Below are 17,588 nucleotides of genomic sequence, written 5' to 3'. Positions count from 1 at the left end.
CAGTTTCTAAAGCAGTATACTTATTATTGTGGGTAACAGCGATAGGGGTACTCTGCACTGCTGCCTAATCTCTTTCCCTCTCCTGACCGTTACCCAGGTATCTACCTCCTGCAACTCAGGGGTTGACTACTTCCCTGTAGCTCCTATCTATCTCCTCCTTATTTTTCTGTATGAGACAGTCACCCAGCTCGAGCTCCAATTCCTTAACACAGTCTCTAAGGAGCTGAAGCTTGTTGCAGTTCATGCAGATGTAGTTATCGGGGAGAATGGAGGTCTCCCAAAGTTCCCACATCTCACAGAAGGAACTTTACTAACTCTGGACTCATTCTCAGTGTACTAGCTATAAACTAACAGAAAATAAAACCTGCTAGAAACTGACTTGGAACCTCTGCCTGTGCTTGCCCAAGCCTGTTGCGTCAAAGCCTGACCTCTCTAAAACTGTCCACTCACACAATGGCCGCTCCACTTATACCTCACTTCTTTTTTATCCTGCTGAGTGCCTAATAGATCTTTATGATTGCAGCCCACCAAAAAAGTCCTGAAAGCACCTGAGCTCTTTAAATACCTGCAAGAAAATGAATCTCAAGATAGTATAAGGTGACATATAAGTACTTCGATAATAAATTTATTTTGATTTTGACTGTTCGAAAAGACAGATGTTAGACATGTATTTGTGATTGCTCCACTTGATCCAAATAGATTTTATGAATCAAAATAAGGCTTTTGGCTGGGGAAGACTTTGAATGATTTTGTGAAGACACACTCGCCCACAAGCGCCCTTATAAATTCCAGAGAACTGTGGTGTATTCATTCAGGTCCTCTGATGAGTCCCTTGAACAGGGCTCAGTCCACTGACTTGAAACAATCTTGCAGCCACTCTTCTGCCTCCTGTGACCACCTCCGCGTTGCCCTTATCTCCAGTGCCTTTTCCTTTTGACTCTGCCTATATGCAGGTAGGAGGAGGACAGACAGATGGTTAGATTTCCCGAAATGCAGTTGAGGGATGGAATAGCAGGCAGTCTTGTTGGAAGTGTATTGAGTGTGTTGGATCCTCTGGTGCTGCAGGTGATGTGCTGATGGTAGTTGTGCTGACGTTTCTTCAAGCTAGCCTTATTAAAACCCTGGCAAGGATTTGAAAGGCATCAGGATAGGCTGTTTCTTGTTTGTCAAAAATGGCATCAAAGAATAGATTACTTACTTCCCCCTACCAGGTCTATAATGACTTTCCATACTTCATTTCCAAATCTAAGCTCGCACTATCTTTGGTTTCTGATTATTTGATCATCAGTCTCTCTCCAACGGCTTCTCCTGCTCTCTCTTCCCCTAAAGTGTTGGATTCATTTGTTAATGCGAATTTCACATTTCCATTTGCTTTGTCTGTTCCAAGTAACGTAACAGACAATCATTGGTATGATTTGTCAACAACGTCATCATTGTTGCAATAGTTACTCACATTTATATGATGACTTTAATGCAGTAAGATGTCCCAAAGGCAATTCACAGGAGGTTTGTCAAGTAAAAACTTGACATCGTGGTGCTCCAAGGTACAGTAGATCCTCTGAAACTTAAACTGTTTTATGGAGGGTAGAGAAATAGAAAGGGTTATGGATGAAATGCCAGAACCCAGGGCCTTGGAGGATGAAGGTAACGTTGCCACTGATGATCAATATCAGGATTACTTATAGAGCCACAGAGCATGGACACAAACCATAATCCCTGCTCAATGCCAACCAAAATGCCTACCTAAACTAGACCCATTTTCCCATGTTGGCTCATATTCCTCCAAACCTTTCTCATCCATCTTCCTGTCTTAATGTCTTTTGGAGGTCAAAAAGGTCACTTAACAAACCAAAATTGAAGAATGCAAATATCTTAGGCTGAAGATCATTTTACTTTTCCGATATGCCCTGATGGAGCCTTATCCTCTATAGACAGTAATCTCCACTGATCGATGGACAAATGACCACTTTCAGTGCTGTGCATCTGTGACTTACTGGAGCCTTGAATGTCCACATGGATTCCCATGCTTGGACAGAGAATTCAGGACTTTCCACTTCCAGTTTAGCCGATTAGACAAGCCTGCTTCAGGCAGGGCAAGCTAGAGGAGTTTGGATCGTAGTGCCAGAAGAGAGCATTCTGGAAAGGGTTAGTGCTTGGGTGAGCATGAATTCAGTTTGGGGTGAAAGGTAAACGACAATGTCTGTTTTCATTGTTTCTTCAGTATGTCGTTATTCCACCCTGTCGCTCAATGGCTGAGGCAGTGCAAATTACCATCTCCCGTGTTCTCGGTGATGCCTTCAGTTCGTACATTGTTGGTGAAGTAAGTAGTACCCTCTCCTTATGCTTCATTTTCCCCATGGTCTCCATTCCAGTGAATGCAAGGTCTAACTCAGTGGTGTAAACCATCTTCTATGGGTTATCCCTCTGCACCTGAAGAAGGAATGCACCTGACTTGGAACAGTGCAATGCTGATTCCTAAGTATCATCCCAGTCCAGACAGAAAGGGGACTGTCTTTTCAAGGAAAATTGAGTTGGAAGGGATTACTATTGTTACTGGAGCGTAGAAGAGTTTATCTTACTGAAACATACAAAATGGAAATGGTGTATAAACTAATTAATTTTCTTATTTGCACGTAGATCTCCAATGCTCTTCAGGAGGGACGGCAGCCTTCTACATATCGAGAGTTTGTGAGTCTGCAGTACGCACTCTTAATCTGCCCTTTCATGGTTGTTATCGGGGCAGCCTTATTCTTTTGCACTGCTAACCATTTAGAGGAAGACCAAAGCAATACAATCAAATATGTTCAAGGTAAAGCTCTGTTGTGCTAAAAGTGTTAAATCGTGGAGACCCACTGTATAGACTCGATATCTATTGCTTTAAATGTGCATGAACTAACTGAGGTGATTTGGACAAATGATTTGGTATTCCGTCACTGTGGTGGTGCAGTGATGACAAGGAGCAATCCTAACCTTTGAGCAAGAACATTCAGGTGAAATCTATAAGCTGAACTCACACATAAATATTGGTGAAAATTCAATAATTCCCTCAAAAAGCTGCTCTGCCAGGAGTCAAATAAAAATTTAAAAAATGAGGTTGATAGATTTTTGCTTGAAGAAGACATTAAAAATGATGCTTGATGGATGAGATTATGACATGGGTTAGGCATAATTTCTCCTGGCTATGTCATGTCGAGTTTGTTGTTATATGCATGTATTGTACATTAACGCACAAGTGCAATGAAAAACTTACTTGCAGAAGGATTGCAGGCACATAGCATCAGAGAAACATTCCCAAATAGACATAAATTATACAAGAAAGAACAGAAGTCCAAAGTTCTTCTAGTGTTACTGTCCTGAGGTAGTGATCTGGGTTGTACCAGTAGGTTCAAGAACTGAATGGTTGAAGAAAAGTATCTGGTTTTGAACCTGCTGCTGTAGTACTTGAGGTTTCTAAACCTCCTGTTTGATGGTAACTGTGAGATGACATACTCAGACGGTAAGGGTCTTTGATGATAGATGCTGCCTTGTTGAGATAGTGCCTCTGTTTTTCCCATTGCTTCAAGAAACTCACAATCTTCAACGTTACCATCATTTTCTACATTGTATGCACTTGTACTCTCTGTTGGGAAGCACTGATTAAATGCAGCACGTTCTAGAGCAATAGGTGACTTCATGGCTTTCAGAACACTGCTTTATTTCTGCTGCTTTTGCTTTGTCTGTTCCTGAGAACGTGACAGAGAATCCTTACTACGAGGGGTGATTGATAAGTTCGTGGCCTAAGGTAGAAGGAGTCAGTTTTACAAAACCTAGCACATTTATTTTTCAACATAGCCCCCTCCTACATGTACACACTTACTCCAGCGGTCGTGGAGCATACGGATCTTGGACCTCCAGAAAGCATCCACAGCTGGGGTGATTGATAGGTTCGTGGCCTAAGGCAGAAGGAGATGAGTTATACAGCTTTCATTACCTGCACGTGCAGTTCAACTCTTTGAGTGATTATGCAGAAAGTTTGAAGTTAATAACTCATCTCCTTCTCCCTTAGGCCACGAACTTATCAATCACCCCTGCTATAAATTACCAACAGCTTCACCATCGCTGCATTATGTTGTTCCTTGCAGGGTAGAAGGTGAAACTAAATGGAGCCTTGTGAATGCATTTCCAAAGAACGATCACTAATCTGAACCATTAGCAAAATCAAGCTGGATAAACTCAGCAGGTCTAGCAGCTTCTGTGGGAGGAAGTAAGCAGTCAGCGTTTTGGGTTCAGACCCCTCATCTGGACAAACGTAATATTGATAGCCAGTACAAAGAGGTGAGAAGAAATGCTGGCAGGTGATGGGTGGATCTAGGTGAGGAGTGGGTGATCGACAGATGGAGGGAGGGGTGTCAAACGCTCAGAAGTGAGAGTGGAGGCTGTGGATTGTGGAGAGGAAGGTGGAGCATGGAATCGTGAAGGAGGTGGGGAGGGCAGATGGGAGTTTAATGTTCCTTCTAATTTGTAATGATCGGTGTGTGCAAAAATCTTGTGCTGTGCAATTTTTTGCCCAGCGACAACAAAACGTGCGCACTGAATTTTTAAGTGGAAGCTATTCCAAGGATAATACGCTACCAAGTCCAGTCTGTTGATCATTGTTTACAAGAAATAAGATAATGCACATCAATGAGTTTGAATGTTTTTGCTCTCGTTCGCTGCACTCCTACAAAACGTATGGAGCAGGCCTACAGCGGGTGTATCCCTCAGGTTGGGCCAGCATGTGCTTGTCCAGGGGAAGGGAGCCTTTGGCCCAACCAAACTGAGAAATCTCGTTAGTGTGGATGCTGTGAGGTGTTGCCTGGTTACAAATCCGTACCGCAAAATATCAGACAGTACTGTACACCAATTAAACGATTGAGCTTTATAATTCTTAATCTGACTCTAGGGTTAGCAAAGAAAAGAAAAAAGGCCTGTTTTAATGAAACAGTCTAATGTGCACGTTGGAGCTCACGGTTCCGTCCACTTGTTCCCCATCGGCCTCCTGTAAAGCATCGCTGACTCCTGGACCCTTGCTCCAAGTCCACTCCATCCTGCAGTCTACCAACTCTTTCCATTCGTGTCTCCTCCATCTCACGCCAACGAAAGACCACGAATCCCTTTTCTTAGACACACAAGAAGAAACAACATGCCTCTCATTGGATGGCACAGATTCCAAAGCCCCCGTTATCCCTAGTCATAACCCAAGCACTGCTGCTACAGAGAAACCATTACATTAGCAGTGAAACATTACAGAGAGGCTATTACATTAACAGTGAAACCTTACAGAGAGTTACACAGGTAATGAAGGATTTTCTCTCCAGAGTTTTAGCATGTACGGAGTCCATATGTGATTTGCTTGTTAAGTGACACTTTAAAAAGCCATTTCTAAAAATCACTCCACTTCTTCCCATGTACAAATCCTCCAGCAACTTTTGCATTGTGACAATACACACAGTTAACACCACCTTCTGTGCTGTACATAAATATTTCTTGTACTGCAGGTTCCTGACCTCATGACTGCGATGAAGCAGTTTCTACTGTTTCACTAAGCCATTCCACTTTAAATGAACTAGCAGTTCCTCTGCGCTTCACACGCCCTTTGCTTCTTTGGAACTTGACATAGTGAATCAATAATTCCTTCAATAAAAAAGTATAAATAAGCCAGTTCTAAAATCTGCAGACAAATCATTGAAAACTCCACATTGTCAGCACCGTCTGCATCAGAAACTGAAAAAGGAAATGTGATTGTGTGCGTTCGTGAAATATACTTAACATGCCAATGGGGTAGTGGGTGACAACCTTTTAAATTCCTTTATGCACCAGTAGCGAAAGATGTGTGTGTGCGCACACCTTAGAGGGAACACTGGGGGAGGTGACCCAGTGAGAACACTGGGGGAGGTGACCCAGTGGGAACACTGGGGGTGGGTGACCCAGTGAATACACTGGGGGAGGTGACCCAGTGAGAACACGGGGGAGGTGACTCAGTGAGAACACTGGGGGGGGGGGTGACCCAGTGAGAACACTGGGGGGGGGGTGACCCAGTGAGAACACGGGGGGAGGTGACCCAGTGAGAACAGTGGGGGGAGGTGACCCAGTGAGAACACGGGGGGGGGGTGACCCAGTGAGAACACAGGGGGAGGTGACCCAGTGAGAACACTGCGGGAGGTGACCCAGTGAGAACATAGGGGGGGGAGGTGACCCAGTGAGAACACTGCGGGAGGTGACCCAGTTAGAACACTGGGGGGAAGTGACCCAGTGAGAACACTGGGGGGAGGTGACCCAGTGAGAACAGTGGGGGGAGGTGACCCAGTGAGAACACGGGGGGAGGTGACCCAGTGAAAACACGGGGGGAGGTGACCCAATGAAGACACTGGGGAGGTGACCCAGTGAGAACACGGGGGGGAGTTGACCCAGTGAGTACACTGCAGGAGGTGACCCAGTGAGAACACAGGGGGAGGTGACCCAGTGAGAACACTGGGGGAGGTGACCCAGTGAGAACACTGGGGGAGGTGACTCAGTGGGGTGATAATCAGATGAAGTAGATGCGAGAGGAGAAAGAAACTGAATCACGAAGGGCTGAAGATGGAAGTTGGAAAGAAGGGAGGACCTGGGTAGATCAGTGGGAAAAAGAAGGGGAGAGCAGGTTACCTGATGATGGTGAATTCAATGGTCAACCCATTAGGTTTCAGACTACCCAGTCATAATATGAGGTGTTCTTCCTTTAATTTGCACCTTGCTTCAGCCTGGTAGTGAAGGAAGCTAAATATGGACAGGCTGGTGTGGGAAGGGGAATGTGAATTAAAATGGCTTGTAACCATTGTAGGCAGAGTGTATGTTACCTAGTCTGTGCTTAGTCTCACCAATATAGAGGAGGCCTCATCAAGAGCTCTGAATAACTTAAGCAGGTGGACTTCCATTTCAACTGGAAGAACTGCTTAGGTCCCTTGGTGGTAGTGAGAGAGGGACAGTGTTGCACCTCCTGTGGGGAAGGGATGATTGGAGAGGGTGGAAAGCAGTAAAGGTGGGTGGGAGGGTGGTATATTTGGTGAGAGATGAGATCACATTTTAAATGGTGGAGATGTTAGAGAATAGTATGCTGGCTGTGGAGGCTGGTGGGATGATAGGTGAGGACCAGGGAAACTCTATCCCCATTGTGTCTGGGGGAGGCAGGGTGAAAGCGGATGTGAAATGGGGGCTAGAAAATGCACATTTCCTTCCTCAAGCAACCTAATTGTTGATCTGAGTTTCCTGTCTCCTCAGTGTGCATCTACCAAAACTCGCCTCAAAATAGTATAAGGGTACATACTCCCTGCTCCCCCTTCTCTAAACCTCAGGATTAGTGTAACAGTAATCCTCTCTGACTACAATTTAATTTCGATCCAAAGTGGATTTGGACTCCTTCATGATAAAAGTCACCACCTGTTGTGGTGTGTGCTTTCTTTACCGTTAAAACTAGTTCAAAAATCAGCTGCTTGGATCCATTCCTTCTTTTACTACTTAACCCTGGGGATCAGTACACAGTCCAGAAAGGGGGTAGCTCCTGATGATATTAGCCTGGGCACGTGGTAGCACAGAAGTTCGCGCAACGCTATTACAGCGTGGAGCGATCTGAAGTTCAGAGTTCAATTATGGTGTTGTCTGTAACAAGTTTGTACGTTCTCCCTGTGAACGGTGTGGGTTTCCTCACAGAATCCAAAGAAGTACTGGTTAGTATTGTGTATTGTCTTGTGATTATGTTGGTGTTAAGTAGGTGGGCTGTTGGGTGGTGCGGCTCGGCTCGTTTGGCTGGAAGGGCCCGTTCTGTGCTGTACCTCTAAATCAATAAAGGGAGAGGAGCGAATGCATTATCAGGACAAATCCATTGTGCAAAGTACAGAGAATTCCCACTGGATCTCCTCATGTATCTGGACTAGCTGCTGGTCAGGAATTGAGCTCTTTACCCCCAGAGTTTCAACACAAAATGCCGACAATTATTCCCCCCCCACCTGCTGCCCATTGAGTTCCTCCAGCAGACTCCTGCTTCAGTTTCCGGTATCTGCAGTCTCCTGTGTATCCTTGATGACCCTTAAGATGGTTCACTGTCCTTTCATATCTGAGTTTGGTCTCTGGCTCAAGCTGAGCACCTTCCCCATGTTAATGGTGGGCACAATTTCTACGTGCCTCTCACTGTGGTTGGACTAGGCTTAAAGTAGAACTAGAGTCATAGAGTACTACAGCATAAAAACACACTCTTCTGCCCATCTAGGCCATACTGACCTGATATTCCACTTAGTACCATCTACCACATCTGAACCATATCTCTCCAAACCTTTCCCTTCCTTACAAACAACTCTTAAATTGTCATGGTTCCGTTTGGATGTTCCCCTTTAACGCTCCTTTCTCCCTGATTATGCCCTAATTTCAGCTATTAGATTTCCAATTGCTGCTAGATTACTTAATTACGGTACACCTGGTTTGCATCAGAGACTGTGAAATAAGTACGATGGTGTCACTACACAGGTTGCCAGTTTGTTGGTCGATTCTTGTGTGATACTTCATTCCCTCGTCCACTTAGACCCGTTAGTTCTAAGTTTAGTTCCAGGTTCTGCTCTAGTTTCAAGATAGTCCCTGTAGATCCCGTCTCCTTGTCAAGATTCCTCCGGTTTGCTGTTCTACGTTCACGTCTACGCCAGCATCCCCAACTCAGTCGATGTGCTGGTGTCCTGCACTTGGTTTCTCCTCAGTCGCCCCCTGCAACATAAATGTTACAACTGAACCCACATCTACCACTTCTGCTGGCAGCTGGGTTTCACAATTGCACCACCGTCTGAGTGAAGAAATGTCCCCTCAGATTGCCCTTAAATATTTCACCTTCACCCTAAACCTGTGACCCAAACTGAGGGGGAAAGCCCGTATGGATTCCCCCTATCTGTATGCTTGTAATTTTATATACCTCTGTAAGGTCTCCCCTCATCCTCTTGGGCTCCAGGGAATAGTTTTAACCTATTCAACCTTTTCCTATAACTCAGGACTTCAAGATCCAGCAACATCCTTGTAGTGGGTGACTAGAACTTCACACAGTACGCTAAGTTTGCCCTCACCAACTTCAACATAACAACCCAACTCCTGTTCCATGGGATTCCTTGGGTAAAAGTCCTAACACCATGTGTTCTGGATGGCACTGACCGCAAGAAACTGCAGAGAGTTGTGGACACATCACGGGAACCAGCCTCCCCTCAATGGACTCTGTCTATACTTCTTGCCTCCTCAATGAAGCAGTCAGCCAAATCAAAGACCCCACCCACCCTGTACATTCTCTCTTCTCCCTCTCCCATCTGGCAGAAGATAAGAAAACCTGAAAGCACGTACCACCAGGCTCAAAGGCAGCTTCTGTTCCATTGTTATCAGAACCTTGTACAGACCTCTTTTATGATAAGATAGACTCAGAGTCTACCTCGTTATGATCTTGCACTTCATTGTTCACCTGTTTTTGGTAACTTTTACACTTTATTCTGCATTGGATAAAGCAGATTATTTTATTCTGCTTTAACATAGCAGAATTGCTATATTCTGCTATAAATTGGTTTACCTTATTTTAGCTCAATGCACTATTTAATGATTGGATCTGTATGAACAGTATGCAAGACAAACTTAAGACTGTATCTTAGTTGATGTGACAATAAATCAGTACCAATAACAATTTATCATCAACAAGATTTCTTTCTTAGGGCAAATCTTTTGAATTTTTCAATGAGGATTTGCCTGGAATGGAGAACTGTGGTTCCAAGGAGAGATTGGATCAGCTAGGTTTATTCTACTGGAGCCTTAGAGGCTGAGGACGACCTTACAGAGACTTACAGAATTAAAGAGCATAGGGAGGATTGATAGAATCGTTATCCTAGGGCAGGGTAGACCAGAACTAGAGGGCACAGTTTGAAGTAAGTGGTATAAATTTAAAGTAGAAGTTAGGCTGTCTCACAGAGGGTGATGAGTCTGTGAAGAGCTGCCAAAGGAAGTGGCAGAGGCAGATACAGCTGTAAAGTTTAAGAAATGTTTGAGTAGGATAGTGTGAAATCAGGTTTGCGGGTTCAGTGAGTGGGGACATAAGGCACTGTAAGTCAGTTAACTATTTACTTACAGGACAATACAGACACTAAGCATTCATTAAACTCTTCAAGTTACACTTGGTTACAGATACCTATCTAAACTGTGTGCATGAAGTACCAGGACAAAGAGACACTAAACATACACACAGTGGCAAATACTTATCTAAAGTGTGCACCTGGGCCCACTTTACTGCAGCACACCCTCCCTGTCTCGTGTTTCTGTGGCACCATCCACTACCTGATCCACAGAGACCCAGACAGCAAAAGAGGCAGGGTGGTTTCCACACACTAGATTTAAACTCTATCGGTGCTGGGACGTCATCAGCTGAACGGCAGGTAGTGGGACGGCCTGTAATGCTCCTTACATGGGCCAGTCCCTGCCTCCTAGGGGGGAGTGTGTTTCGACGAGTGGGTAAGTTTGACATTGCAATAAGAGGCGCAAAGGAATACAGGCCTAATTTAGACAAATGGGATCAGTGTTGACAGGTAGCATAGTCAGCAATGATGAGGTGAGACAGAAGAGCCTGTTTCACTGCTGTCTGATTCTACCATTCTAAGGATTAAACACAACATCGAACTGCTTTCGCTCTCACTCACAGATCAATATTGCATTTATCAATAACCTAAAGCTCATTAGCAACAGAGCCAATGTTCTTAATAGCTACAAGCTCTGAGCCATTAATCAGGTATTATGGCCTTTTTAAATAACAGTGTTTAACAATGGCAATTAACCAGTCTTTTCTTTGAAGAGGACAAATTCATCTGGACAGAGAGAAATCAGCTGAATTTCAGCTTTCATGTTACCTTTAATGGTACAGTCAATAAAGTGGGAGTCTGGCAAAGTGTGAATTATTTCCTTGATGGAATCAACCAAATGAAAAACATGTTGTTTCACAATGAGCAAAAGTCCCATTTGTGTCCCCTTGATGTTGCTATATTGTTTTCAATGGTAGAAATCTTTACAGACAGAAAATGCTGAGAGAAAGCCACAAACATTGCCTCAGGCAACAGCAGGGATCTTGCAGCCCTTTGTTATTGGCAAGCTACCCTCCAAGGACAAGTTGAATGGCTATCCTTCCTATTGTCGTGGTCAAAGTAACCAGGCAACTGCTAGAAAGTAAACAGTGCAACACAGGAACAAATTAAAATCTTAAGTAAACTTAAAAGGTCCTTCTGCAGTTGTACAGGGCCCTGGTGAGACCACACCTGGAGTATTGTGTGCAGTTTTGGTCTCCAAATTTGAGGGAGGACATTCTTGCTATTGAGGGAGTGGTAGGTTCACAAGGTTAATTCCCGGGATGGCAGGACTGTCATATTTTGAAAGATTGGAGCGACTGGGGTTGTATACTCTGGAATTTAGAAGGCTGAGAGGGGATCTTATTGAAACATATAAGATTATTAAGGAATTGGACACACTGGAGGCAGGAAGCATGTTCCCGTCCAGAACCAGAGGCCACAATTTAAGAATAAGGGGTAGGCCATTTAGAATGGAGTTGAGGAAAAACTTTTTCACCCAGAGAGTGGTGGATATATGGAGTGCTCTGCCCCAGAAGGCTGTGGAGGCCAAGTCTCTGGATGCTTTCAAGAAAGAGTTGGAAAGAGCTCTTAAAGATAGCGGAATCAAGGGTTATGGGGATAAGGCAGGAACTGGATACTGATTGTGGATGATCAGCCATGATCACAGTGAATGGTGGTGCTGGCTCGAAGGGCCGAATGGCCTACTCCTGCATCTATTGTCTATTGTCTATTATCACTTCTTACACAATATTCATATTCCTCCATTCTCTAAGAACCTATTACATTTCTCCATTATGTTTGCCTCCACTGTACATTCAAGCCACCCACAGCTCCCCGTGTAAAAAATTTACCCTTCACTTCTTGAACCTACTCTCTCTCACCTTAAGTGCACACCCTCGAATAGTAGATTTTTTTGCTCCTGGGAGAAAGATACTGGCTGCCTACTCTATCTATGCCTCTGATTATCTGTTGAACTTCCATCGGGTCTCCTCTCAGTCTCCACCACTGCAGAGAAAACATCCCAAGTTTGTCCCACCTCTCCTCATAGTACATGCCATCTAATCCAGGAAGCATCCTGGTAAAGCTCTTCCCACACCCTCTCCAAACTCTCCACATTCTCCACAATGGGGCGACTAGAGCTGAATACAATACTCCAGGTGTGGTCGATCGGGTAGGTGGAGCTCGTCAGCCTGGGAAGGCAGTCCATCTAAGAGAGGGAAAACTCTAATTTCAAACTTCCGCTGCCTTTCAGCCATCCCCTCTCATAGGAAAGGCTTTGGGAGTGAACCCTGAGGACAAATTCAGAGCTGGAATCCCTGAGGCAGTCCGACATTGCCTTCACCTCGTTCTGGCAACTCCTGTGGCGACACTGGTGCTAAGCTGTATCGGCCCTTGCCCTTCCCTTGGACAACATCGGTGTCATGGAGAGGGGAGACTTGCTGCATGGGCAACTGCCGGTCTTCCATACAACCTTACCCAGGCCTGCGCCCTGGAGAGGACACTCAGACTTTCCAGGCGCAGATCCATGGTCTCGTGAGACTAATGGATGCCACCTACCTACCTAGGTGTGGCCGAACCAGAGTTTTGTAAATCTGCACCAACTCTTGAATTGAAGAGTGTACAGGCACTATTGGGGGGAGGGGGTATCTTTGTAGATTTTGTACCAGCTGCACTTCTGCTGGGCGAAGCATTACCTGGACAAAGGGAATTTTACCTCTGAGTAACCGCGGCAGCTTATTGTCCAGCACTCATTTGCACATTTGGAGGATTGTGAGCAGTTTTGGGCTTTATCTAAGGAAGGACGTGCTGGTATTGGATAGGGTTCAGAGGTGAGCCGTGAAAATGATCCCAGGAGTCAAGCAGTTAATGAATGAGAAGCGTTTGATGGCTCTGTTCCTGTACTTGCTGGACTTTAGAAGAATGAGGGAGTACCTTATTGAAACCTATCAAATACTGAAAGGCCCAGACAGAGTGTACATGGAAGGGATGTTTCCAGAAGTGTGAGAGTCTTGGATCAGAGGACACTGCCTCAGAATACAAGGACATCCCTTTGGAACAAAAATGAAGAGAAATTCGTTTAGCCAGAGGTTGGTGAATCTGTGGAATTCATTGTCACAGATGGTTGTGAAGGCTAAGTTGATAAATTCTTGATTAGTCAGGGTGTCAAAGGTTATAAGGAGAAAGAAGAAGAATGGGGTTGAGAAGGATAATAGATCAACCATGATGGAATGGTGGAGTAGACTCAATGGGCTGAATGGCCTAATTTTGCTACTATATCTAATGGACTTATGGTCTAACATAAGAATAGGATCATCAGGAGATCACGCAGCCTTTCAAGCTGCTCCTCTACTCAATATGAACAAGACTAATGTGTGGAGTTTAGGCCAACACTCCCACCTAGATTTTCCCAGGCAGTAACCTCTTTCTTAGCCTTGAATGTGACCTCCTGTCCACAACACTGAGGGATGTTGAATTCCAAAAAATTGCAAACCTCTGAGTGACCTTTCATGCTAAATCTATGCTCTTTATCTTTGGATTACAACTCTCTCCAACAGTGGGAGCATTTTCATAGCACTGAGCTGTCAGCCCCCCTTGTGTTTGAGTGAGACCCAAAAGAGATTGCAGGTACTCGAAATCTGGAGCAACACACACCAAAAACTGGAAGAACTCAGCAGGTCAGGCAGCATCAGTGGAGGCAAATGGACCTTCGATGTTTCAGCTCAGAATGAAGGGTTTCAGCCCGAAACTGTTAACTTATTCCATAGCTGCTTCCTAACCTTCTGAGTGAGATTGTTCCTCATTCTCTTGAACTTCGCAGAGTGTAGGTCCATTCTACACGTTCCTTCCTATAAGAACACTAATAGACTAAATGACAGGATCTAACTTAAAGGAGACCAACCCAAGTCAGGTTTCTGGTGCTGATTCCAGACCCACCCTGTAAGTCATATTGATACAGCCTTCACAGGGGATGTGGACGTACATAATGCTTGAGTAACTCTGACAGTTTTCAGTTGTGAAATGGATTGCAGGTTTTGCTCTGCTGTGTTAGGAATGATTCATCCCGCAGTTCCTGGGAGTTCCTGTTGGGAGAATCTCTGTGAGGCAAGTTTCAATTCATCTCTGAAGTCAGTAAACAATGTAGGGAATAAGATATTATGGAGGGCAGTCAGTTTCCTGTGATCTTTCTCTCTCATCCACTCATCTCCTCAATTTTGTGTCCTACAACACTGAAATTCTGCCTGATTTAACTGCTGAATATTCCAGCTCCCTGCCAAGTATCTAAAATGCCTGCCCAGATGATGGTTCAAGCGGATTTGCCGTCTTATCACAGAAGTACACTCTTGAATAGGGATGGCAGGGAGCTAAAGGGCAACAAGAACCCTGATGCCCTTAATTTCCCCAACAATTATGGTCATGGTGGGAAGTGTACATCACCAGGCGAGAAGGGAAGGAAGATGGGAGCTATTCTAAAGGTTGGCGGCTTGAGTCTTTCAACGTACCTTTTATTTTGAATAACCCAGAGGTAAAATCTGTTCCAGACCGGCAAACATAAACATCAGCTGGAAACAAACTCTTGTGTCAGCTGTGGCTCAGCGGGTAGCACACTTGGTTCTGAGTGTGGTTGTGAGATTGGAACCCTCAAGGTACAGGCTGGCACTCCGGGACAATCTTCCCAATAAGATATTAAAACAAAGGTTTTCCTGCTCCTTTTGGGAGCGGGTACCTTTCCCGTATACTGACTGGAAGAAAAGCAGGGGTAGTTGTTGATTGTTGATCCTCCAGCTGACATGAAAAATATGATTTGATCCTTCACTTCAGTGGGAGCTTTCTGTGTGTATATTGGTTTGTTATGTGTCTTCCATTACAACATCAGTGAAAGAAATATGTCAAGCACTGCACTTTTAGAAAACTTAGTTGCCTAGATGGGAGGCTAGGTGGAGACATGTTTCTCACAAAGGAGGCATAGGGCACTCCTTCCCTCTGCTAGCCTGCAGGTAACCCTTTGGGCAAGGTGTTACACCTGCTTGGCCCCCCAATAAGAGTCATGTGAAGCCATGGGAGCAGGCAGCGGATGGTCGTGTGAGCAGCTAGTGCACATCACCTCCTGGTTTTGCGACCAGTGACACCAGGTAGACAATCTCTGAAGAGTGTTGATAATGGCTGGGGTCACCCATCTTGTAAAGACACTGCCCGGAAGGTAATGGCAAATCAGTTATGTAGAAAAATTTGCGAGAACAATCATGGTCACCATGATAGCCTACGTCATATGGCACGGCAAGTAATGATAATGAGTTGCCTAGAAAGCTTTTTCCTACAATTATGGAGGACACTATATACAGTAAATGCAACTCTTTCCTTTAACATTTGTAGAAGTTAAGGGAAGATAACTCAGTCAGATTCAGTTATCCTCATTTGGATCCCAGCAGTGGAGGCATATGTTGCTGCATATGGCACTTCCAGAGTCTTGGACTAACTAATCACCCCTTGTTAAAAAGAGCTAACTCAATACAAAATGGAAACTGCGTTGGTGACCTTGATATTCTGGGTGGATTGAGAAAGTAAAGCTGCACGCTCGCCCATCAGGGCCAAACCACAGGAAAACGAATGGTAGCAAATTGGGAACGTTTTGATGTTGAGTGAAATGATGCTTGGTTGACTGCACCCAAAGAAAAGTGCTTATTTTTATTCTTCTTGTTGGAGAGTTAAGGAAAGGATGTGCCTAGAAATAGCTGACTTGGACACGATGGCACTGAAAACAAACAAAGTACAGAGCCATTTTAAGACACTGTGCTGCTCTTTAATCAGTGTTTGTCTAAACTAGTGTATCATTTGAAAGTAACTATTAATTTAATTCTGACAGGCAGATTTCCATTTACTTAGCACTCTGCAAAGTTGCCAATATTTTGTACACAATGGAAGGACACTTAAAAATAAGTGAAAAACAATCTACATGGTTTTAACTTTGTCTTGGGACAAGTCAATATTTGTTAAAGTGCATCCTAACACACAGCCAGCATAACTAAAGGACCCAATCACCCTAGACATACTCTCTGCTTCCCTCCCCCATCGGGCAGAAGGCTCAAAATCCTAAAAGCATGTACCACCATGCTCAAGGATAGATTCTATCCCACTGTTGTAAGACTTTTGAATAGTTTCCTGGCATGATAAGGTGGACACTTGATAAGGCCCCACAATATGCTTCATTGAGACCTTGCACCTTATTGTTTACCTGCTCTGCACTTTCTCTGTAGCTGTAACACTTCATTCTGCATCCTATTATTGTTTTACTTTGTGCTACCTCAATGCACTGTCTAATGAATAGATCTGCATGAACAGCATGCACGACAAGATTTTCACCAAACCTCGGTGAATGTGACAATAATAATAAACCAATTTTTAACTGTTTGCATTACACTGCCCGAACCTGAGCTGAATATTGTCGATCCATTCCCCTCTTGCCTCTTTAGTGTTGCTACCCTGTGCCCCTTTTCTCTCTGCAGTACACAAATGAATTATGGAATCATATAGCAAGGACCACAACGTCCCAAGTCAAAGTCAAGGTTGAGTTTATGGTCTTATGCACAAGTCCAAAGAAAAACTTATTTGTCATAGCACCACAGGCAAATAACATCAGATAAGCATTCACAAGAAATATATAAATTACACACAATTTTTAGAAGAAAGTACACAATTAGACAACAGAAAAACTAATTTTATTCAGATTCAAAGTGCAACCAACGGAATCATGTTGCAAACACTAATTTCCTGAAGCGTGGTGGCCTGCATGATCTACCTTTCGAAGGAAGCCTAGCCGGTACTTCGGCTGGGTTTAGTGTAACTTCATGGCTTTTGTAGTCTCTGGACTAGAAATTATCTTAAACAACCAATGCAACACTTTATGTTCTTTTCAAGCATCTTATATGAGCAGGACTGAAGGTGTCCTTGAGCCTATTGTTAAGCATTTGTATCTTTTGCCCAGTTGGAGGAGGGAGGAGATTGAATGACCAGGGCGGGAAGGGTTCTTGACTACAGAGACAGCCAGAAGGTGTAGACAGAGTCTATGGAGGGGAGGCTGATTTTTGTGATGAACTGGGCTGCATTCTCAACGGTGCAATTCCTTGGAGTCTTGGCGTGATGCGTCTGGACTCTTTGATTTAGTATTCTAGGGTGATTTGCTTATTCAGGAATCTTGGTTTGCAGCAGAAAAAGATAGCTTGCAAAATTTCTATAAGTTTGATCCCCTGTTAGGGAAAAAGGACACTGGGATACTGACGAAATATTGACTTCAACGAATGAGGAAATAAGCACAGGACAGAGAAGAAAGGTGAATTTGAAAGTGTGAATTCAATGTCATTGGCTATGGAGAAAAGAAAAGAAGAGCTGGGTTAACCAAAATGCAAAGAACATAGAATTCTATAAAAAAAACATTTGACATTAAAATCTCCACCAACAAATCACTGCTCAAAGGAA

General features: G+C 44.2%; 1 protein-coding gene across 1 annotated transcript in view; it reads left to right on the top strand.

Moving 5' to 3' along the window:
* The window catches only part of LOC140187656 (protein spinster homolog 1-like), a 121,906-nt gene that overhangs the window by 81,727 nt on the left and 22,591 nt on the right, over nt 1-17,588 (top strand). The window contains exons 10-11 of the mRNA XM_072243178.1: nt 2,222-2,320; nt 2,638-2,809. Coding sequence (XP_072099279.1) covers nt 2,222-2,320; nt 2,638-2,809 — 271 coding nt within the window. The remainder of the gene's footprint in view (nt 1-2,221; nt 2,321-2,637; nt 2,810-17,588) is intronic.

Source organism: Mobula birostris, chromosome 25 (genome assembly GCF_030028105.1).
Source record: "Mobula birostris isolate sMobBir1 chromosome 25, sMobBir1.hap1, whole genome shotgun sequence".
Taxonomy (NCBI): Eukaryota; Metazoa; Chordata; class Chondrichthyes; order Myliobatiformes; family Myliobatidae; genus Mobula; species Mobula birostris.
Note: the sequence above shows the minus strand (reverse complement) of the source record. Positions and strands in the feature narration are given on the sequence as shown.